We start from the raw sequence: 25,685 nt of genomic DNA on the forward strand, positions 1-25,685 counted from the left end.
TTTAAAACTAAGATGTTATTAAGGAAGGTGTGAAAACTGAAAGGACACTCCACCCTAAAATGATCTTTTAAGACGTTACTTAATCCATATAGTTTGAAGTGAAAGTCAAGAAAATTTTTAAACCTTCTCTCAGGAGAGAAAAACGTTTATGATATAAGAGAACCCAAAGGAGACCCGCGCTGTACGGCAAACAATATTAAAAATGTCCTGGAAAAGAATTAAAAATCTCACACTACTTGTGTTGCATAACCCTCATGTCAGTTATCCAAAACACGTGAATTTTTTGCTAAACTATTATTTATTAATAGTTACTTCCAGAAAAATCAACACTTGCCATAAACAGGAAACCCATTTTCCTAATACCGCATTTTTTCCCCCATTTTCTCACTTCATTTCCTTACAGGGTAATGTTATGAACTGCCGTTATTTTCAAATAACAGACTGGAGGATAAAAATGAACAGCTTCAATAAAGTGAAACTTTTAACTAGTACCAAAAAATCTGAAATTTTTGCCTTATAACGCTAAATGAAAAACACTCGTTGTTTTGAACATTAGGTACAAACTTGTAAAACACAAATAAATTCCCTAAGATATCGGACGCCAATTTCAAATACTAGGACTGCAGGTCATACATCAAAGAACAGTCGACGGCCGAGTTGCTTCATAAAATTATTTTCACAGCTTCAACTACTTTGGCTTCCTGTCCAACCCAGAATGGCGCCCATAACTCTGCTAACGTCTTATTCTACGTATCCACTTAGCCGTCTCCTCCTCTAACCTGCTAAGTGAGAACAGCCAACGTCTCAAGTCACTGCATTAAGATGTCGACCTACTCACTGGGCCGAACGGCACCACATCTTAACATGATGAACGCTCTTTCATCTTGGGCTTCAGTTATGCTTTCTGTGTTGATCTTTATGGTTGAGACGAACTCAAGATATCCGTACGATTTGTTCTTGAATTTTAGATCCACTACGATTCTTTTCCAATAAATCTCTTGCCATCTGTCCTGGTGCATTTTGATTTATCATGTGGTCACCATGGACTGCGTTCTTCTTTATTTTCTAACATATGCTAATGTGAAAAAACAACAGTTTCATTGATTTAAACTTGTACAGGAAGGAAAATAAGTAACACGTGAAATGGCTGCTAAAGTTGCTAAACTTTAAAAATGCTCACGTTCTGGCTGGTGACTTTACATTCAGAATATTCCAGACTCTATCTGAGTGGCAACCAGCTGGTATTATGAATTGTTTTCTCATGATGATTTTATGAAGCCACACCAAATAAACACAAAAAAACACTGTCACTAAACTCCTGTAAAGATCAGAGTGAGTACTTAATTAGTGTCCACGTCACATGGGCAATGAAGTCATTTATTAGAAGAATACCACAGAAGTAGCCAAACGTCATCTTCTCAAAGCAAATACAAATCATGAATATCATGAATAGATGGGCAATGCTTCCCACCTTTTGTGCTTTAACAATGAATGGATGGATGAAACCTTCAAGCTTTTGGTTCCAATATTGAATGGATGGACAACGCTCTCCAGTTTTCAGGTCCTTCTGTTCGAACTCTTGCTCCACCACCACTAAATTCTCAGGTAACTCAAACTTCCTTTCGCAAGAGTCCTCATTACCCTTTCATGAAGGCCACAGAAAGAGTGATTGATAAATGCTTGACACAAGCTCCATATTGTTTAGGTCAGGTACACCTGCCACACTGTCATTTGTCCTTAATGTCATAGGACGCTCTGGTCCATTTCAGGATTCATGATGAGGATACTGTGGTCTTGGCCATGGGAACACCTCAGGTTGTTTTCATTGTCAGTTCTCACTCAGAGCACAATCAATGAAGAAGCTGAATAATCTGCCACCTCTCACACTGTTGGAAATGGAAGCTCTGGCAGCCATCCCTCTCTCCCTCCACCTCCAAAACCAAACGGAGCAATTCAGGGCTGCTGGGAGCTCAAAGCCTGTCCTAGGAGCATCAAGCACAAAGCAGAAGCCATTCTTGGACAGTAAATCACATGAGAGTAAAAATAAATTAAAAATGTGCACGGAGTGGCCACTTCTTTAGGAACACCTGCTAAGCAGTACCTGCCAGTGGCTTCCTGCTTTTTTAATGGCTGCCCTTAAGGCTCCAATGGGTGTAAACTGCCAGTTCTGGTGCCCCCTATAGCAGCCCCTTTTGCACAGTTTACCCCACAGCATCAGTCTTTAGTCTTGCTCATTCCAAAAGACCCCCAACCTGTCCCCCTATTTAAAACAGCACTGTGGGCCCTTATGGCACCGTCACTGGATCACTGGCTGAGCAGCCATTAATGGGGGAAGGATGGGAAAAGCTAACAAAATGAATATGCCACTCAAACACTTGTCTTTTTTTGCCTCCCCCCCCCCTTTAATATTAAAGCACAAGGGTGTCTAATTTTTATTCTCTGTATTTACAGTAGTTTTCATCATTTAGCTAATTATAATTGAACTCTTTCAAAAATCAGCTCCCTTGTGATAGAGACATTTTACTACAAGAATAGCAGTCTGGGCTCCGAGATGAAAATTTATTGTACACTTGGCAAAACACACAGGCTTTTCTTTAACAATTTACTGTGAGAAAGGACTGAAGATGTCACTTAAAATGCAAATTCACAGGGGCTCAAAAGATGGCAAAGATTCAGGAGGGACTTAAAACAAATGGCTGGTCTGTTCCAAGTATGGGGACTGGACACAAATGTGCAGTAAAGGGCAGGGAGCCACTGAAGCAACAGTGAAAGCGAAAGGTCTGGCCGACTGTCTTAAAGGGATATTGGAATATTATTAAAATGAAACACACATTTTAGAGATGAAAATAAGCTAATGGTTTGAGTCTCTCATCCAAAGTAAGACACCGACTAGTGTGCTACACAGCAAATTCATCAAGTGTCAAAATTAAACATCATCATTTCGAAGAAGGCAACAACAACAATACTTGGGTGGCAGAAGAAAGCAGTCGACAGTCAGTGGGGATCATCATCTTAGATTACAACCAGTTTTTGAATAAGCCATTCATCTTCTGTAATGGTGGGCCCAGAATTACATGGCCCTTATTAATGCACTCGTATCCATGAAGCACTTATCATCATAAGCAACTCTTAAATCTTTCCGTAACGAGTTTTACGCAAGACCTCATATTTATCATGTGCTCATACAACTGCCACGCCATGACCCACGATGGACCCTCGTCTCTGCTGTTCACTTTACAACTCATGTGTGATTCCTCAGGATGGACGCAGCATTTTCTTTTACATTAGACATATATAAATGAGGGGCGGCACGGTGGCGCAGTGGTAGCGCTGCTGCCTCGCAGTTAGGAGACCCGGGTTCGCTTCCCGGGTCCTCCCTGTGTGGAGTTTGCATGTTCTCCCCGTGTCTGCGTGGGTTTCCTCCGGGTGCTCTGGTTTCCTCCCACAGTCCAAAGACATGCAGGTTAGGTGGATTGGTGATTCTAAATTGGCCCTAGTGTGTGCGTGTCTGTGTGTCCTGCGGAGGGTTGGCGCCCTGCCTGGGACTGGTTCCTGCCTTGCGCCCTGTGTTGGCTGGGATTGGCTCCAGCAGACCCCCGTGACCCTGTGTTCGGATTCAGCGGGTTGGAAAATGGATGGATGGCTGGATATATAAACGAATGACCAGTGTGTGTGTGTGTGTACTGTATGGAGCAGTCTGCTCACTCTCAACCACAGCCACTAGATGGCGCATGCATGCACTTTTACATTTTTTTGACACCTGCATGAACCTCAGTTCTCACTATAAAAGACGTGTGTGTGTGTGTGTGTGTGTTCACGTGCATGGAGCAGTCTGCTCTGCTCATGCTCATCCACAGCCACAGGAGTTGGTGTCAATTCTATGGAAGATGTAGACTCTTACAGTGAGGAACATAAGTATTTGAACACCCTGCGATTTTGCAAGTTCTCCCACTTAGAAATCATGGAGGGGTCTGAAATTCACATTGTAGGTGCATTCCCACTGTGAGAGAATGTAAAAAAAAATTTCAGGAAATCACGTGTTCAAATCATGTGTGACTTGCATGCACTTAACGGCTCACTCACCCCAAGCAGACAAACTCAGCTGTATGGTACATGCAGGTTGTACGTTCACACAACAAGTTACCATACGTTCGCCTGAGACAGATTCCAGGATGTCTCGCTCAGTTTGTGCCACAGCTGCACTCGACCACACATCCATCTTGGACAAGACATGACCTCAGAGGAGAGTCCACGACCTCTGCCCGGGGTAATTCTTAAGAGTTAGCTGATGCCTCTACAAGTTCACCAGTATAGCAAAACTGCTGGGGAGTTTTTGGGTTGTTTTTTATCCTGAAGACGACACGCAGCTAGCTAACATTTTAAGTTGTACAGTAATCCCTCCTCCATCACGGGGGTTGCGTTCCAGAACCCCCCGCGAAAGGTGAAAATCCGTGAAGTAGAAACCATTTGTTTATATGGTTATTTTTATATTGTCATGCTTGGGTCACAGATTTGCACAGAAACACAGGAAGTTGTACAGAGACAGGAACGTTATTCAAACACTGCAAACAAACATTTGTCTCTTTTTCAAAAGTTTAAACTGTGCTCCATGACAAGACAGAGATGGCAGTTCCGTCTCACAATTAAAAGAATGCAAACATATCTTCCTCTTCAAAGGAGTGCGCATCAGGAGCAGATAATGTCAGAGAGAGAGAGAAAAGCAAACAAATCAATAGGGCTGTTTGGCTTTTAAGTATGCGAAGCACCGCGGCACAAAGCTGTTGAAGGCGGCAGCTGACACCCCCTCCGTCAGTAGCAGAGAAAGAGAGAGAGATAGAGAGAGACAGATAAAAAACAAACAATCAAAAATCAATACGTGCCCTTCAAGCTTTTAAGTATGCGAAGCACCGTGCAGCATGTCGCTTCAGGAAGCAGCTGCACAGAAAGTAGCAACGTGAAGATAATCTTTCAGCATTTTTAGACGAGTGTCTGTATAGTCTAGGTGTGCGAACAGCCCCCCTGCTCAATCCCCCTACGTCAGGATCAGAGAAAGTCAGCGCAAGAGAGAGAGAGAGAAAAGTAAGTTGGGTAGCTTCTCAGCCATCTACCAATAGCGTCCCTTGTATGAAATCAACTGGGCAAACCAACTGAGGAAGCATGTACCAGAAATTAAAAGACCCATTGTCCTCAGAAACCCGCGAACCAGCAAAAAATCCGCGATATACATTTAAATATGCTTACGTATAAAATCTGCGATAGAGTGAAGCCGCGAAAGGCGAAGCGCGATATAGCGTGGGATTACTGTATTCATGATAGATTTCCTAAACAGATGTGTAATCCTGGCAGCTCCCAACTTTGTAAGGCTTTTTGAATTACCTTAATGGTCATTAATGATGAGTGACACAGGGAAGTTTCAATTCGCACACAGTAACCTGAAACTAACATCAAAATTTGTTTCACTGGCAGTTTCGCAAAACTGAAATGTTAAACTCACAAAAAAGAATTTGTGGGATTTTGAAGTTTTTGTGGGAAGACGACAAGCGATACTGTATTGCTTCACTAAGGTTTGTGTTTACCCGTGTTTTTTTATTTTTCTGTGTAACGCAGGTAATCACACATCAGTTTTATTTATTCTGCAGAGGGTCCTTTTTGTTATGTGACATGCAGTAAATTTCTGACCTAAAGTCACACCAAAACACACAAGTCATGCACCCCTGTTTCTCGATTCCTATAGATATGGGGTCGCATGCTGCAACCCGCCACAGAGCTTCGAGTTTAATTTCTGTCTCTGATGAATGTTTGAGGCTGCAATGATAATTGACAGGTATGAAAACAACAAGAGCTCAATGAATTGTCCATACGAGATAGGAACTGAGCCCAGTGATTTTTTTTCTCCTCACTAGACCTTTATATAAATACTAAATGACAGGCATCGGGTATATGCTTTCCTCTTGTGTCAGTGGCGCATATTGCACACGAAGCAAAACGTAATTTGTTTCACAAATTTTTCTGTCAAGCAAAACATTGAGCTTCAGAGGGAATTCAGTTTTGTGTGAATCATTTCACTCATCTCTAGCTGTGAAGTTAATGTTATTTTTTTACTTGTATGTCTTAACTTTGTATATTTCAAAATGTGTTAATTGAATGATCTATTCAGGGTCATACCGAGGGCTACAGTTGACCTGAAGATTACTGTGGTTTGAAACTCCGTGCAGGCAAGTACAGGGTGACACGTCCTGCCCAAGAATACGCATCTACATTTTATATTACGGATTATGGAAGGTGATAAGAATAATATAAAATGTAATTTCTTAAAGATCCAAACTGTGATCTCTTAAAAGAGAAGACAGAAATGGCATTACTCCTATTTGAATATTTAGGACAACACTTACTTAGAAAGTAATTATTAGAATTACTGTACCTACTAATGTGAAAGAAATGCTGTTTTGGCTGCATATGCATAAATGTGGTTAAATTCCTTTAATATCCATCAGTTATGAAACCTGCTTAATCCAGTTCAGACTCCAGAGCCTATCCCAGCAAACACCTAGTGCAAAGCAGGAGCCCACCCTGAATACGGGGCTAGTCCATCACATGGCACTTCTACACACACCTGTTCATTAAGAGCCAAGTTCAAGTCAGCAGTAAACTCGGAGACAACTGTGGAGAATGTGGGAGGAAAATCCTCATGGGCACAAGGAGAGGAGTCAAAGCAGCACACTGGCAGTGGCCAGGCTGGGATCTGAACACTCAGAAGCTGTGAGGGGGGCACAAGCCACGGCTCCCTCCCACAACTTAATTTATTACATGTGCTGTGTGTATTCTGCCCCTTCACACCCCAGGGACACTTTGATCCACTGTATTAATTTTTCATTTTTTGTGAAAAGAAAATCAAAACTTGGCAGACAATGAAGAGGAAATACGGTGATGGTACAGCTTGTACCATCATATATTATATATTGTTTTTTGTATCAGTAAGGTGCTGCTGGAGTATGTGAATTTCCCCTTGGGATTAATAAAGTATCTATCTACAGTATCTATCTATCTATACAATATATATATATATAAGTAAGATCATCAATACACAAGTTTTTGTTTTTTAATGGTTTTTTATGGGATTTTAGAAGAATTGAATTCATATTTATACAGTGCATCCGGAAAGTTTTCACAGCACATCACTTTTTCCACATTTTGTTATGTTGTGGCCTTATTCCAAAATGGATTAAATTCATTTTTTTCCTCAGAATTCTGCACACAACACCCCATAATGACAACGTGAAAAAAGTTTACTTGAGGTTTTTGCAAATTTATTAAATATAAAAAAACTGAGACATCACATGTACATAAGTATTCACAGCCTTTGCTCAATACTTTGTCGATGCACCTTTGGCAGCAATTACAGCCTCAAGTCTTTTTGAATATGATGCCACAAGCTTGGCACACCTATCCTTGGCCAGTTTCGCCCATTCCTCTTTGCAGCACCTCTCAAGCTCCATCAGGTTGGATGGGAAGCGTCGGTGCACAGCCATTTTAAGATCTCTCCAGAGATGTTCAATCAGATTCAAGTCTGGGCTCTGGCTGGGCCACTCAATGACATTCACAGAGTTGTCCTGAAGCCACTCCTTTGATATCTTGGCTGTGTGCTTAGGGTCGTTGTCCTGCTGAAAGATGAACCGTCACCCCAGTCTGAGGTCAAGAGCGCTCTGGAGCAGGTTTTCATCCAGGATGTCTCTGTACATTGCTGCAGTCATCTTTCCCTTTTATCCTGACTACGCTCCCAGTTCCTGCCACTGAAAAACATCCCCACAGCATGATGCTGCCACCACCATGCTTCACTGTAGGGATGGTGCCAGGTTTCCTCCAAACATGATGCCTGGCATTCACACCAAAGAGTTCAATCTTTGTCTCATCAGACCAGAGAATTTTCTTTCTCATGGTCGGAGAGTCCTTCAGGTTCCTTTTGGCAAACTCCAGGCGGGCTGCCATGTGCCTTTTACTAAGGAGTGGCTTCCGTCTGGCCACTCTACTATAAAGGCCTGATTGGTGGATTGCTGCAGAGATGGTTGTCCTTCTGGAAGGTTCTCCACTCTCCACAGAGGACCTCTGACAGAGTGACCATCGGGTTCTTGGTCACCTACCTGACTAAGGCCCTTCTCCCCTGATCGCTCAGTTTAGATGGCCGGCCAGCTCTAGGAAGAGTCCTGGTGGTTTCGAACTTCTTCCACTTACGGAAGATGGAGGCCACTGTGCTCATTGGGACCTTCAAAGCAGCAGAAATTTTTCTGTAACCTTCCCCAGATTTGTGCCTCGAGACAATCCTGTCTCGGAGGTCTACAGACAATTCCTTTGACTTCATGCTTGGTTTGTGCTCTGACATGAACTGTCAACTGTGGGACCTTATATAGACAGGTGTGTGCCTTTCCAAATCATGTCCAGTCAACTGAATTTACCACAGGTGGACTCCAATTAAGCTGCAGAAACATCTCAAGGATGATCAGGGGAAACAGGATGCACCTGAGCTCAATTTTGAGCTTCATGGCAAAGGCTGTGAATACTTATGTACATGTGCTTTCTCGTTTTTTTTTATTTTTAATAAATTTGCAAAAACCTCAAGTAAACTTTTTTCACGTTGTCATTATGGGGTGTTGTGTGTAGAATTCTGAGGAAAAAAATGAATTTAATCCATTTTGGAATAAGGCTGTAACATAACAAAATGTGGAAAAAGTGATGAAGTGCTGGGAATACTTTCCGGATGCACTGTATATTCTGCATTTCCAAAGATGGCACATCACTATCACTATCAAAATGCATTGTTACTACATTCATGTGGATGGTGGACCACCAATATCTGCACTGCAGCAGAGATTGCAATACAAAGTGCGCTGTCCACATTATACTTAACAAATCTGGTTTGATATTGGTTTCACAATATTAGGAGAAGAGCGATCTTAAAATGGAAAATGTAATTCACAAACACTGGCAGATGCACTCTGGCACACAACAAACTACAGGGCAGCACATGAAGCCCCACTCGGCAGCAAACATAGTCAGGGGAAGGGAGCGGGAAGTCCTTGTGTACATTTTGTTGTCTGCTTGCTGGACAGTGGAAGTGCCGCATTTTATTTGTGTTCTAGTTTTGTGTTCAACAAAATCACATTGCTACTTCAATTACAATCTACTCCTTGAGCAATGTGTATTTATGTTGTACTCACTTAGAAGGGATGTAATGAGAAAGGTAAGAGGTAGATGAACAGATTTAATACCTAAAGATCGTTACTGCATGCAAGCAATTTCACACAAGAGGCTCAGCAGCTACAGCAGGTGGTGTTTATTCTGAAATTAGCAATTGCTGGGCTCTTAACATCTGAAACTAGTACTTTTAAGGGACACCTTACAGACTGAATGTCCTTTTAAAAATATTACAGTGAAGCCCCTTTATTACCTACCTGTTAAGCTGATAGCTCAGAGCATACAGTATACAACACTTGGGTCATCCACTACAAACGACTGATTCCACCTCCTTCATTCTCAAGTTTCTTCAGAACTGAGAAAATTAAAATATAGTTTTTCCAAAACTGCTTTCACAATAGAGCATCAAAGATTTCCCAAAAGCTGCCTGTCTTTTTTTTTTTACATAACAATTGCTTAACAAAGCTTTACACTCACAAGTTCCCTGTAGATATTCAAATAAAAAATGTAATTGAAGCCTGGGCTTTGACATTTCAAAAGAATGTCTGAAAGATATTTAACAACATACAAATTTCCTTACCTTTAGCAATTTAATGCCATATATGTCACTGCCTTAATGTGTGTTCACTGTAAAACTTCTCCTTTTTAAGGAGTTTGTCATCATCATACTTATAAAAATATATTTACTGCTATCTGCGGTGGGCTGGCGCCCTGCCCGGTGTTTGCTTCCTGCCTTGCGCCCTGTGTTGGCTGGGATTGGCTCCAGCAGACCCCCGTGACCCTGTAGTTTGGATATAATGGGTTGGATAATGGATGGATGGATTTACTGCTACTTCACTATTTAGCAACTGTTATTATTATTATTTCTCAGAGTTCTTTGGATTTTAGCTTTCAGTTTGCTGTTCGATGTTAGCAAAATGAAAATAATAATGGATGTATGTTATTAAACTACATGTCTTTAGGCACAAAAATGCCACAGTCCTTTTCTCTGCGATAAGTAATACAAAGAAATGCAAATGTCTCTATTGCAGCTCTGAAAAATGTAACCCACTGGTCGAGGAGGCCTCATAGGGAAATTGCAGAGCTCAGGTAACCACTCTTCATCAATCTCCCATAATTTGGAACTGAATAAATTGTATTTATTTTTATCTTAACTTGACATTCATCCTTAGGTGACAACAGTATCTATTAATTAAAACAGAATAATTATAAATACGGAGGTATTTGTGAACAGCTCACTACAATGAGGGAAATATCACCATAAACTAAGGAGACGCCGTGGTTTTGTTTAAGACATTTACAGAATATTTAACAAGTTTCTAGGGAGGCACAGTGCTCAGTGCTGCCACCTCACACATCCAGAGTCCTGGCCAGGTGTCCACTGTGCAGGTTCCTCCTGTATTTGTGTCAAGGTTTCTCTGTTTGCGCCCATATTTCCACTTCAGCAGGATTTGTAAATTGTATCACCCTCATCCAAACCAGCTATGGATAATGGTTACAGATATAATTGAATTTTAAAAAGCATTTTTTTTATTTCATGGCAGCTGCTTAACTGAGTACTTTCAAGGACTTTTTCTTTTCAAAGAAATGATGACGGACACTTGGATGGATGTACAGCTGTGTGACATTTGTAGTTTTTCCATTGTGGTATAGGCAGTTTATGCAATGCAGCTGTGCAATTAAAGACTAAATTGTTAATAAAGAAAACAAAGAGGTTTAAGTGTAAATGAACATAAGCAATTTAGTAATAACTGTGAAAGGTATGCAGTTATGCTTTTAAAGCTGTTAGGAACTTAATACCCAAGCCAAAGCTGACCAAAACACAATTCAATATAAAACCATCCTTAAATGTTTATTTGAAATGATTCTGCCAAATTTTTGGCAAACAATTTGAGATTTGTGTGCGGTGTGTTGTGAGCTATGAGTTAATGGAACCAGAGTTTAGAATTAGTATGCAAAGTTTAGCAAGATGCAAGGGCTAAGCCTGGATGGGACAGCTATATAATGTAGGAAAGTACATCTCAACATGTGTCTCCAGAAGTGTGACAATGAAGGCTAAACAGGAATTCATTCAGGTCTGCACTTGAGTGTTAATCTCATACATGACAAAGTCACCTTCTAGTCTCTAAACCCTCGGTAGATTTTTCTTATGGAAAATGGAATGGTTAATAAAACAGACTTAGGCCAAAGTTAGTAGGTTGGCATTGTAACATTTATTAAAATAATGTTGTGAGTTAATAGAAGTAGCAAAGAACCAAAAGGCTTAAAAAGCAGGCAATGTAAAATAAAATAAATTCTAAATGATTAATGAAGTCATCCAGTAGCTAAACAAAGAAAAAAAGGATAGGGATCAAGAAAGACAACATTCCCAATAATAAACTGCAAAAAAAAGATATTTGTCTGTTATCAAAACTGTGGTATCTTTTTTTCTCAAATCAGGAAAAATCATTGAATGTTATATATCTATATATATAACATACATATAAAACAATATAGAAAAATACATTATAAACTTGTAACAATGGCTGTAAATACATTATCTTACATGGTTTTTTAGGCAATAAGTTGGTTATGAAAATTACATAGGATGAATCTAATAAAGTTAAACAAACAGGAAAAAACTATCACTAAATAAAATACATAATACTGTCCAAAACATATTCTGTAATGTATTTAATAATAATAAAAAAATCTCAAACTCAATAACACTGAAAAATGGCAAAGTTAGGGTCTAAAGTAGTCATGCTTATGGGATATGAGAGCATCAACAAAAAATACCTTCTGTCTTCCCTGCCTTTCTTTTTGTTAATACTTTCAATAACCTCGGCTGATTTTACTTTCACATTCTATTTGCTATTGTTTCTACTTCATATTCCAGGATCTGAGATGATGCTACTGTAGATAACATTTTTCTTTCTACTCAATGCCCAACATCAAACTCCTCTCTCTTCATAATTAAAAAAAAAACAAAACAAAACAAAACTTGGCACTGCATAAAAAAGTTTTCACATTTAAATTAACTAAAAATGAAATCAAGCAGGAAGACAAACTTAATAGAATTCACTGTTCTGCAATATTGAATAAAAAGAAAAGAAAAAGAAGAAGTGATGTGAACCCCGTCCTCCCCATCTTCATCTCCGAGTATACCATGTGGGCGCAGATGTCTTTTGCATAGTAAATAAATCAATGCACATTTCAAAAAAACAAGACACTGAACAAACACACTGTGTAGCTGTGTATCCATTCTTTTTGAATCTGTACAGTACTGGCCTGCTGGCCCTCTCGGGGAAGGGGCCTAAATGTGGAAGCTTCAACAAGTGTGAATGATAGAAGAATGAGCTGAAAAAAATGAGCCTTTCACATCTGACACTTGCCATTCTGCAGCTAGAGATGCCAGCCTTAAAACTAGTCTGCACAAAGGCTCTGGAACTTGAGATATTGAATCAATGATTGCACATTAGCCTTGTCTTTTCTTCTCTATAGCAAAACAAAAATACAATTCTATGCCTTTGTAAATCATTCTGCTTCCAAAGGCTTTCAAATCATTTTATATTAGCTTGTTTTTTTAACATTCACACCAAGAAGGCCTTTATCTGTCCCAAAACTATGCTGGCTTATAAAATCTACACTTCTTCTCTTTCTGTACTAACATGGTAATGCAATTCAAACAAAATAAAGTGAAAACTTAAAAGGCACCATAAAAGATATTTTCACCTCTTTTACTGAAGGAGCACATGGGCTTCAGGTATCTTTTCCCATTTGTGCAAACGAGTGCTTCTTTAATGTGAGAATCTATTTTATAGTCAGACTAACCCAAGTATATCCAGACCAAACAATATGCATTAATTATATTGTCCAGTGAAATTTTAGGCCAAAAACAGAAGCCTAAAAAGAGGCAAGCAACAAAGACTAATGAAAGTAACACAAATCAAAATAATCTGGGATAAAGCACATGTGTTGTGTCTACTTTTGAGCAGACCTACACTTTAAGAAGAGCCAAGTACCATCTTACTGGTTCTCCTGAGATCAGTCCTGAAAGGATCTCTGGCATGTAGTGTACTAATGCACCTTGAATGCACACATAACTCTGAAGAGAAAGATGTTATGATGAACTACCTGATGCTTTGCAATCTGAATATTTACTATTCAGATTTAGTTAGGCCATTGGCCCGAAGACTCACCTTACCAATTCTGGCATCTTTCTTAACTCATAAGCACTACATGGTTTGAAAAACTTTGCCTTAAGTTGTAGGACATTTTCAGAAGAGTCAAAGCTTTCAATAAAAATAAATGCCTGAACCAAAAATAAGCAAAGCTACAGTTTGTTAACTATATACATTTATACTCCATCCCAAATACCAAAACCAGAACCCCCCACTGCACAGAGGTATCAATTAAAATGAAGGCTTCTAATAGTGAAGGTATCTTTTCACCATTACATCCCATAGGGATTGGGAAATATCAGTCAGGCAGGTATTTTAATTTAACCCCTTGTTGTCACTTCCAACTGTCCTTCAAATTCAGAATTCTTTTTTAATCACAGCTAACTTGGAAAAACAAAATCAAATGATGATATTTGAACACATTCAGTTTTTGTTAGCCACAACATTTGATGGATGTCTTCTACTAAGGTTAAAGGGCAGAAGAGGCAGAGCTATCCAATGCCTCTCGGTATGCATTTTGGGCAAGACATATGGCGCCACATCATGGCAATAAGCAGGCATCATTGCTGTAGGCTCATTTTTATTACCTCAATGCTTCTGTAAAACTACACAGTGAAAGTATGAAATAAAAAGTTTTAATCTGGTATTTGAATAGAAAAACACTTTACGAGATTTTCAGACTCGATGAACATGGATAAAATAAGGCACTTTTCATTCTTTAGACATATTCTGATTCTTAACAGGAAAAAGAAAAAAAAAGGCGGTTTTGGTCTTCTGTTATCTCCCCATTTATGAAAAAAGCAACATTTTAATGAAATAAAGGGTTTCTTTGTTCAATTTTTGTTTGTTCATTATAATACTTAGTTGAAAGTATAAAAGGCTACATGTTTTGAAAAATATATTTATATCTTTTTTTCTTCACCAGCACCCTTGTATAGGAAAAGTGTCCACTTTTTTTTCTTCATTTTTTTGTTTTCTCAACTCAATACATTTATCTACAATTTCAATACATGTGTACAGCAAATAGGCAAGCATGGCTTTTACATCCTTAAAGAAATCAAATCTATACAAGGAAGTTTTCTTTTCTAAAAAAAAAAAAAGATTGAACAAATTGACCCAGTAATAGGGACACATGATGCATGTACCTTTACCCTCATGTTTTAAAGCTACGTTACTCTTACTGCTAGAAAATGACATTCCAAAATGACAATGCAGCAGCAGTGTCCAGCTGCTGTCTATTAATTTTTGCTAATACCTATGACTGTCAGTAAGTTCAGGTCAATACTGAAGAGAGATATCCTCCATTGGAATTACTGTGTAAAAGGTTCATGCATAATGCATCATTACGACACGTTACATTCAGAGCTTTTCAAATTCACAAGTATAGCTCAAGTGTTTCAGAGAAGTCTCACAGTAACTGCCTTTGAGAGAGTGGGTTATTGAAAAAGACTGCTGGCTCCCGTTCTTCAAAAGGTTTCTGAAAAATGAAGTTTGGGGCTGGCCGCAATATATTTAGCAGTGCTGATGGATGATTTGGACCTTATTGCTTTTCTACTATTCAGTGCATGGTCTAAAATCATTTTCACCCAACCAGAAAAAAATGTTGAAAAGTTGTACTTTGTTCTTTTTTTTCCCCCTCATGTGTGCAATCATCTTTTATGTTCATTGTTAGGTGATAAGACGAAGGGCCAGCGCCTCCGCTCGCTGCACTGAAGACAGACAAGCAAAGGCATTTTACCAGTTAACTGATCAGCAGGCAGGCAATGGTCAGGTCATCATTGGGTGAAGAATTCAGAGGTCAGAAGGTCATAGGTTAGTTGCCGGTGGCGGCTGGGTGGTTAGAAAACAGAACAAAAAAAAAAAAAAAGAAAGAAAAACAAAAACAAAACAAAAAAAGAAAGAAAGAAATAAAGGAAAAAAGAAAAAAAAACAAAACATAGAGAAGAGATTAGTTTCAGCTAGTGACAGCTGGATGACTACATGAAAAACTAATCATAACTAATAAAACAAACGTTTAATTCTGACACACTGACTGACATCAACTACAAAGTGCAAAGAAAATCATGACAACTAGGTATCATGATTTGAAACATGAAGAGCCCACATCCACAGAAAACAAAAAAGAAGAAAAAATAAAATAAAAAAGCAAAAATCTTCAACTAATATAACCAATGGTTAGTAGCAGTCAATGAATTACTGAACAGAGAATGAATGAATGAATGAATGAATGAATGCAATTTGTTTAAAACTGAATTTGAACAGTCAGGGCAGCATTACTGGTATCTGACTGCTATTAAGCATTAGTATTTTACTAAAACGCAAGCAGTAAAGCAACTAGTAGAAATGATGCAGGTGATTATTAATCATCATTTGTTAAAAGAAATGAATTTTGAAGAGATCAAAGGTTCAAGGCGACCACTTTCAAACAACAGAAATGTACGGGGCGAACAAGTTTTCTGTTTTGTTCAATAAAACTTTTATTGCCTTTCATTTCGTTTTACTCTATTTACAACAACATGAAAATCTTGGCCTCATGATACAAAGCAAAACTAAATAAAATATCTAGCAGAGAAGGCATCAGTATAGGAGCCCAGAGAAAGCCAAGTATACAGCTTTGGCTAAAGGCATCCCTTGCTGCATATACTATAATACACTTACAGGACGTATTTTTATATAAAAATGCATTTGCATATAAACACTGTAAAGTCCTGCCATTTATATAGTCTAATTTCTTTATATAAAGCACTAAGGAACATCCAAAAATAGAAGAAAATTCTAAATGATGCTATATGCATATTTTTGTAACTACAAATAGCCCTCTTGAATTTTCAATGCTATTACTTTGCAAATACAATAGAATTTGACATTTCATTTACATTTCTGCTTTATACTTTTTTCTTTAAGAAGCAACCTGTAAATACTATTTTCTTTTCAATAACAACAAAAAGAAAATGAAATGCAAGAAAACAAAAAAATTAAAAACAAAAAATACACAACAAATACAACAAACTTCTCAAGTGGAAAGTTTTTTTTTTTTTTTTTCCATCAGTCAATAAATGATCTTGTCTAATATTTTTTACCCATCATCCCTTATGCGACTTGGTCCACTTTGCAGTTAAGACTTTTTTCACTTTTTGTTAATGATGTTTCATTTACATTTATCTGTTGCCAGTTTGACGGAGGCAGAGGTGATGAAAGGGCTTTTTCAGTGCAAAGTCATATTTGTGCCGTTTAATGTAACAAGAAATCCAGTAGGTGAAACAATGAGTGAACGTTTAGTGCCTTAAATAGGCCGCTAAAATGGTATCCATTTAAAGTCTTTTTTCACCAAAAATCAACTGTTATATGCTGAAAGGTTGATAGATCAGGTAAACATTAATAAATGAATTCATTAAAAAAAATAGTTCCACAGTACATTTTACAAATCCAAATACTCTTGAAGCACCATATTTACTGTGGAGTATATAGCTTAATTTATGGTTTATTTTTAACCTTTGAAAGCCTAAACGTTTGGACAATTATAAAAAAAAAAAAAACACCAAGTATATATTTTTCTACTCAGATATCAATGTGTCAAAACTGCGGCCTATTGGAGACAATGGAGTTCAGTTTGCCTTAATCACATGAGTAATACACCTGTGAGGTATTATTTACCTAGTTACAGGTATTTCTTTAATACACACAGGTTTAACAATTGTGCAAATTCATAAACAGTTTTGAGAATTAATTTTGTCAGTCTGTCCGTTATAGATATTAAACTTAGTTTTGTTTGACGACATACTGTATTGAGGTTTTGTCTTCTTAGTCATACAGAATTATTTCCCTTGCGAAACATTCACCAATTGCAAATTCTCAGTAATAAGTAAAGTTTCATAAATGAGTACTTTGAATTTATTTATTTCCTATTATTTCTATCAGCACGCTTGCAAAGTTCCAAGGAATGCACCAAAAAAAGAAAAAAGAAAAAAAAAAGCCTTCTAAAAGTTGTATTTAAATATATTTTAAAATACCATTGGCTGTTATTCCCTTCGACCCAATATGGTAAACCTTTAGAGAACACTTTCAACCAAAATGTGTACATTTTTAGATTTAAAGTCAAAGAAATAAAATAACATTTAAGAATGACAAGATCTTAATTTAAACAGATATTAATTTACAAATCCATAGAACTCAGTTTTAACTTTTTGCGGTTTGTTTACTGACTATACAAAGAGGAAGGTGGGGAAAATATCATCTGGCTGAAGAAGTGACTGATAGCATCTATCAATGGCCTGCCTTTTTTTAAGGACAAATATATGAAACACATGTAAACATGGATTATGCATGAGCTATTTCTAAACCACATTTGTTTGGAATTAAAACAATACATAATGTTAAAAAAAGTCTTGCCTTCTGCATTTACAAAAGCTGCTTCATAATTTTTGAAAACATAAAACACATAAGATTCTGAATGATACAAAAGAGTCAGATCATTCAGTTATACTAATAAAGTAAGTTCCTTAGATAACTGTTGTCCATCCATCGATGATAATTCTTAAACTGTTTTTCCCACTATATAGTTTTGTGGAGACCTTGTAGAATTAATCAAATTAACACAGATAGCTAATTCACTTTAGGACATATACTGTAAATGAGCAATTACAGAATTACTCCAAAAGGCTGATTTAGAGTAACAAATTAACATTGTTTGGGTGGAGGAGAAACAAGAGTTTAGAGTGGTGAAGAAACCCTCTAAGATAAAAGAAAATGTTAAACTTTCTCACAGACAGAAATTAGGTTGGAATTGAACCCAGGTTTCTCAAGCTGTGAGATAGCTAGACTTACCATTTCATGGCCCTTAACTCTTCTTATATTACTTAATGAAATTCAATAAGTGGGCAGAAATATAAAAACATCTATATGGTAACATGACCACCCACTTTAAACAGATGATTTTGTTTAACTTGGATGGATGCCATACTTCATCGCTGAACAAATGTCTGCAGCAGTCTGAAGATAATGTGGAAAAGCAGCACTTGACTAGGGCTTGGTTTTTTCAGTTTTCAGAGGACTTTTTATACAGTGGAGTCTCTGACATTGTGCACATATTGTACAAAGCTTACTGAAAAACAAATCTTAATACTGTTCAAGAGGAATGAAAAGTACTTTTTTATATACAAGAATACAACTTGGAAATCATAGATGTAATATACCTTCTATATGAAACACCTAATTGTATAATTAAAAGGATTGATTTTAAAAATTTATTAAAATGTAAAGTGCACTTTAACCAAAATTTCATACATTAATATGCACAAAATAATGGTAAAACTTTAATATTGCTCTTCATAATTAAAAACAAGGCCACGGTTCTCTCTTATTAAATAAATGGGTCCTAACATTAGTGTAAAGTATACATACATGAAATCAACTGATATAATTAATGTTACTGTATAAAGACATATAAAAGTAATATGTGAATAATGATCATAAATCTGAATTAGGACCTCTTTCCTAAAGGTTTACGAGTGGGTCTTAGGGAAAAACAGATGACAACACTCATAAAAGCACTGTAGGTGTATAATAATAAAGATTTAGTTCCAGGTCAATAGAAAACAAGATCCAGCTACTGTAAATGGTTTTTCAGTTATTTTTTAAAAACACATATTTAACCAAAGCAGCTGCCTTATTTATTATAGTCTTTAGTTCTGCCCATAATTTAAAATAATGCCACAGCGTGCTTTAAAATGATAATAAAAAAGAGCAACAAAAATAAAGTAAAAAGGGAATAACTATTAAAGTTTCACAATTTTAAAAAGAAGCCAATCTTGTTTTAACATTACCAGGAAACTAAATCTTCACCTTTTTTCACCTGTCTAGAATTGATGACATTTATCATTTTTGTTTTACACAAACAGTTCCAATAAAAAAGCCCTTAAAACTGTTTGCAACACCAATCTGATAAGACATAAGCATTTTTCCTGTGGTTGCTAAATTGTCTGTATTGTTTCAGTTCCCCAACTGAAAAAGGTATCGGTAAATCTTCAGCAGAGTTATTCCCTTTTCTTATGTTGTGATATAATAAAACCCTACGTACCTCGAAAGAGAACAGTTTGTGGTCTTTAAAATCGATGTAGATATTCCAATAGATGTTACTAAGGCACTAGCAGAAAGTCTGTTTTTCACAATTCCATTCATGTCATACATTTTCAGTAAAACTATCATTTTAAATGTAATCACAAATATGCATGTATATAAAAATACCGGAAAGCTTGTAATGAATGCTACACAAAAAGTAGAAAAGTACTTTTTCTTCTCTGAGGTTATATTTAAATTGTTCAACCTTTTCCATACAATAAACTATCCTATACATAATGTTACAGAAAACAATGTAAAAAAAAATCATGTCTTTACAACACGGGACTTTACAATAAAGATTTGTCTTAAATGAAATTGAGTAATAACAGAGGCAACTGACCATTTTCGAAATGAGTCTGTTTATAACGCAGTGGGGAAACTGAATCAGGTATCCATTATTTTTCATTAACAACACGCAGATCACAAAGTCATCAAAATAATGGACAAAAATAAAAAAAATGGCCACAGATTCATTAACAAGAGAATTTAAATGAATACAAAATAAAAGGAATGGGCTAGATATAGTGTTGCAAAGTGTATCAATGAATGACATCATTTTTATTTTCAAAAACAGGAACACCATAACTAAACTAACCTCGGTCTGCGGTCACAATCCTTTGGTAAGGATGGACCCGCATATCGTGCCTTCGTACTTTAGTAGCCACCGCACCTGGTTAGATTGCAACATTACCAAAACAAGGTTAGATATTTCAACTTAGAAATGGTCCATTAACAGTTCATTAAATACAGTAGGTTTATCAAAATTACCTTTACAATTAACAATAGCTACAAAAGTAAGCAGTTTAAAGGTGAAACAAGTTAAGGCACAATAGTTTATATGATTAAATCTATGTGGTTTATAACAGAACAGTAGCATTCACTTTAGAGAAAAAGCATTGCCTTAACCTGTCAGATCCATGAAGTTTTCTATTCAGAGGTACAATATGAAAGATGCTGATTAGACCAAAGCATACAGTATATAAGCTTTACTACTCACATAATCAATGACATGCATCTGGACAAGATGCAGAATTCCAGTTATGTTTAAAATTAAATACAAATATAACACTGATTACTGTCCAAAATAGGTCTGGGACCTGAAATTCTCCATCTCTCTCAATTTTTTTTGTATAAGTTTCCTTAGACCACAACATGAAATTGATGTTATAAGCCAATAAGGATAATGTGCTGTGTATTAGGTGATTAGTAAAGCAACACTGTATTTATTTACTTATAACATACTTAGCAATCAGTGAAATACTAGGCACTGCATTTTATTGCATATATATATATATATATATTTTTTTTCTCTTGCAAAATATATTGCCAGTGTAAGATTCAGTAGTAATCCTATGACAAAAGAATTAAGTGCAAGTGTTTGACTGACTGCTAGGCCATAGCTTGAAAATTTCAAGGCAGCTGTGAAACTAAACATTTGTTAACTCAGATCTGATGAGGATTCAGTAAGACCGTTCTTGAATGCTTAGCCTTTCGTTGGGAAAGCCATACCTAAAGAATAAAGGAAGGGAATGTAAATTAGTCTCTGGAGTGGTCCATCCTCTTTGAAGCAACATGCAACTTGTCCACATGTTTAACCCAAAGCAAAAAAAGATCCCCGAGTGAATTAAAACCTCATCCACTGTAGTTTCTATCATCCAGGAGATTGTGCTGTCATTTAGCTCAGAGCCTTGTGATGCTTTTACAATTACATGCAGAAAACCTTTCAAAAAGAATGCTTTTAAGGCTTTGGGCGATCTTAAAGTGGCCATTTTTGTAAACATTCATTGAACAACTTCAATGATGCAGATGCATCATGGTGTTAGACTGAAGCTGGCAGCTCCTCACAGTTACCCTACAGTGCAAAGTTTGGATTGTTTAAGTGTGGTGAACAGCCCCATTCTTTAAAAGGAAACTCTGGAGGAGGAGGATTCTCCTCGGTGGAGTGTGACAGGAATGTGACAGGTATGGAACCCAAAGTACAGTGGCAGCTCTTCAGCCTTTGAGGAAGCTGTATAGGTTACACAAGAAAGAACACAGCATTAAGAGATAAGGCCTTCCTCAGGATACAGAACATTTCTATAACCCAATGTTCATAATACAATGCAGTCTTTACATAATTAAGAAACTAGAGCAGAACAATCGACACAACTCACTGAAATTGTGTTACATCTATACTAATGGCATTTCTAGGTTGGTGAGAACAATAAAGGAAACACCTGCTGCTTTTAAGCATTTCTCAAAATATTTGATGAATGTTTGATGTGAACAACTGCATTGACTGAAGCAAGAACTAAGACTGATGAAATACTTTTATATACAAAAAAGGGCAAACGGAATCATATAACATTGATGTACACTATGCACAGGTCAAAGATACGGGTTAAACCTTAATCCGGATTGAGTGTAGAAATTCAGAGACAATGATGTTAGTGTACTTTGGATCTCAGGAAATAAACATGTTTTACACAGTAAATACTTGTGCATTATTACAGTTTAGAATGTGACGATTCACCTATGTATGCACACCTATAAAAAAATTCACCCATCTATCCATTTTTAAACTGGTCCAGTCTAATTAAAATTGGCTGTGGTGAGGGAGCAACTTGTAAGGAATAAAGGGGCAGGACAATAAAGGTCTAGAGAAAGGAAAGCAAAGGTGGCGCAGTGGTAGTGCTGCTGCTTTGTAGTAAGGAGACTGTGGAAGATTGTGGGTTCGCTTTCTAGTTCCTCCCTGTGTGGATAACGCCTTGAGTACTGAGAAAAGCGCTATATAAATGTAATGAATTATTATTATTAACAGACAGATAATATTATTATAGCATGGGGGCTGCTACTTTGAAACATACTTCCACTATCTAGTGTTGGGAATTATAGAATACTATTGCCTAATAGCTAAAATTGATTAACTGCATGCTATATTTTAGCTTGTTAAAAATCAGTTTATTTAAAAAAATAACACTGTTTTCTCTGTTCTTGTGCAATATTTTTATTATATTATCATATCTAGAAATGTGGCACCAACACAGATGATTTACTATCATATATCTTCACATTGTATTGTTGTAGTGTAAACAAAGCAAGAGAAGCGTTTCCATATTCGTGCTGGTGTTCTTTTATGTGTGTATTTATACGCATATTGAAAACTGCTCTTTTCCTGAATATATTTGTTTAAATATATAATTTTGCAATCTACAAATGAAGAGAAATAACATTAATATATTAATAATTTCTTACATGTTTAATAATAAACAATATTTTTTATCATGGGGAAAAGAAAAACGATGCTCAAAAATTAATGCTATACCAATGTATTCTTAGCATTTTGGAAAAAAACACGCATCTGATTATCTGATGATTCTTCACTTAGCTCTGTATGAGCAGAAAGATATATAATCTATATTACTGTACACATACGCAGAAACAAAACTACAATTACTAATTTTTCACATTTACTGCTACATAAACTGCTTTCACATGTATTTATATTCCTAGTCTGAGTCCTGAACAAAATGACAATTATGGCCAATGGAACATGTCCTCACAGTTACTGTTTTCATTGTTGGAAGCAGACGAGCGTTGATTGTGCTCAACTCCAATATGGTAATGTTTAAACATCTGATAAATTCTGTTTATGAATATAAAAGTGGGGCCTTCATAACTGATTTATGTGGGATTCATTTTAAACAGCTGTGATCTCAGTATCGAAATGCCATTAGATTTATGCATAGCAAGTAGCTGCTCTGTTTATATAAAGTACAATCATTTTTATGCAAATTAACAAATGTTTTGACAGTGATGATATACTGTGTAGATTTTAAAATAAGAATTTTGAGAAGCCTCACATTTTGTAGAAATTAATCCAGCATGAAATATGTACATGAATTTTGAGCTTTTACTGAGGAATTTATTGTTTATCTATAGCAGAGTGGCAAATCAATATTTACAAAATATTGGTTTAAACATTTTTTATTGTCAAATTTATTTTCAGTCAACTTCCATCCAACCATTAGTTTTCATACCAAATTTTTCTTATTCTAGCAGCATCAGGCACAAAATAAACAAATGAAGATATAAAAACAGTCCATCATAAGAAAATATTTTTGTCAAATTAAGAGTCACAGTGAGTTAAAACAGCGGTCTATTAAACTAACACATCTTTTGATAAAGGAAACCACAGTATCTGCAGGAAGTTCAATTGAACGTGAAAGAACATGCAAACTACACACAGACAGTGAATAACCTGGTTCAGGCAGAAACTTGGTTTCTTTGAAGTTTGCCATTACATGGGCAAGTAATCTTAAGGAGTTGTCCTTTGTCAAAACTCTCCGAAATTACTAAACTACACAAAAGATTTAAGCTTCATCATCAGCCACTGTAAATCTGAAAATAAGCATGATGCCTGTAATAATTTTCTTGTGTTTTATAAAAATGTGTAGTCAAAGGAACTCTTTATTTTTAGGTTTCTTTTATTGGATTGCTTGCAGCAACCCTGCAAAGGACCCAGTGTGTGTGCTTCTTGCCTTATACTCAGTGCTGCTGGAATGACAATAACGCAGGTATTTTTTTTTTTTTTACTTAAAAAAAAAGTATTGCACTAGGGTACTCATTACTTTAAAAAGTAATCAGGCTATGAAATGCATATTACTTTCAATTGTGTAACCCTACTCTTCTCGAGATTGTGTTACTGAGGTTTTAGCACTGAATATTCAGCTCATCTACATATTTTTAGCGATTTCTGAAATACTCAGACAGATTAATTCAGTCAGGAGCAGGAATAATACAGCAGACCAAACATTTGCCTCTGGAAACGTATTTTGTGGAAGCTTCTACATGAGGCTGCTGAAACCGTGTGTGAAGCAAATACATGCAGGCTGACAGAGTGTAATGGATATGCGCAGTCTACAAAATCCTTTACAATAACTGGTTAAGGGTTTACAAGGCCACATAATCTGGTTATTTTGTGGAGAAATCTACCACTGTTTACCAAGTTTCTCAGTGGCCATAAAAGCCAAATATCTCTAACTGGAATACAGTAATCCCTCGCTATACCGCGCTTCGCCTTTCGCGGCTTCACTCTATCGCAGATTTTATATGTAAGCATATTTAAATATATATCACGGATTTTTTGCTGGTTCGTGGATTTCTGCAGACAATGGGTCTTTTAATTTCTGGTACATGCTTCCTCAGTTGGTTTGCCCAGTTGATTTCATACAAGGGACGCTATTGGCAGATGGCTGAGAAGCTACCCAACTTACTTTTCTCTCTCTCGCGCTGACGTTCTCTGATCCTGACGTAGGGGGATTGAGCAGGGGGGCTGTTCGCACACCTAGACGATACGGACGCTCGTCTAAAAATGCTGAAAGATTATCTTCACATTGCTCCCTTCTGTGCAGCTGCTTCATGAAGCGACATGCTGCACGGTACTTCACATACTTAAAAGCACGAAGGGCACGCATTGATTTTTGATTGTTTGTTTTTATCTGTCTCTCTCTTTCTCTGCTCCTGACGGAGGGGGTGTGAGCTGCCGCCTTCAACAGCTTTGTGCCGTGGTGCTTCGCATACTTAAAAGCCAAACAGCCCTATTGATTTGTTTGCTTTTCTCTCTCTCTCTCTGACATTATCTGCTCCTGATGCGCACTCCTTTGAAGAGGAAGATATGTTTGCATTCTTTTAATTGTGAGACGGAACTGTCATCTCTGTCTTGTCATGGAGCACAGTTTAAACTTTTGAAAAAGAGACAAATGTTTGTTTGCAGTGTTTGAATAAAGTTCCTGTCTCTGTACAACTTCCTGTGTTTCTGTGCAAATCTGTGACCCAAGCATGACAATATAAAAATAACCATATAAACATATGGTTTCTACTTCGCGGATTTTCACCTTTCGCGGGGGGTTCTGGAACGCAACCCCCGCGATGGAGGAGGGATTACTGTAAGGGTTTACGTGGCATTTTAGAAACCAGGTCTGTGCAAATTTATTTCAAAAGACATCTGTGATATTATTTAAAAATATATACTCGCCGATTATAGCTCTGTGCTACCCACCAGCTCGGAATCTATGTGGAGTTTCTGGTTAATTCACAATTGTTCGCAGTTTCTGAAGTAAGCAGGTATGCAATAGCAGACAACTCAGTCCCTATTTAATAAATATGAATATGCCACTCTACAACTTTGTGTACTTTAGGGCTTTTGACCAAATTCAATAAAACCTATTTGTATAT

The 25,685-nt window shown here is 36.9% G+C and overlaps 1 protein-coding gene across 6 annotated transcripts in view; it reads right to left on the bottom strand.

Annotated features, from left to right (window-relative positions):
- LOC114666111 (protein quaking) overlaps positions 1-25,685 on the bottom strand; it is a 1,435,209-nt gene that overhangs the window by 1,110,238 nt on the left and 299,286 nt on the right. The window contains exons 7-8 of one of the 6 annotated variants that reach the window (XR_007933559.1): positions 20,065-21,477; positions 11,380-15,182 (exon numbers count right to left, since the gene is read on the bottom strand). Coding sequence is in view for 1 of the 6 variants with exons in the window: in XM_028820846.2 (XP_028676679.2) it covers positions 15,166-15,182; positions 20,065-20,139 (92 nt within the window). In the remaining 5 variants the exon portion in view is untranslated. Of the gene's footprint in view, positions 1-11,379; positions 15,183-15,804; positions 18,454-18,497; positions 21,478-25,685 lie in introns of those variants that run through there. The other 5 variants (XM_028820846.2, XR_007933561.1, XR_007933558.1 and 2 more) reach the window with 5 other exon arrangements.

The sequence above is a fragment of the Erpetoichthys calabaricus genome, chromosome 15 (assembly GCF_900747795.2).
Source record: "Erpetoichthys calabaricus chromosome 15, fErpCal1.3, whole genome shotgun sequence".
Lineage (NCBI taxonomy): Eukaryota > Metazoa > Chordata > Cladistia > Polypteriformes > Polypteridae > Erpetoichthys > Erpetoichthys calabaricus.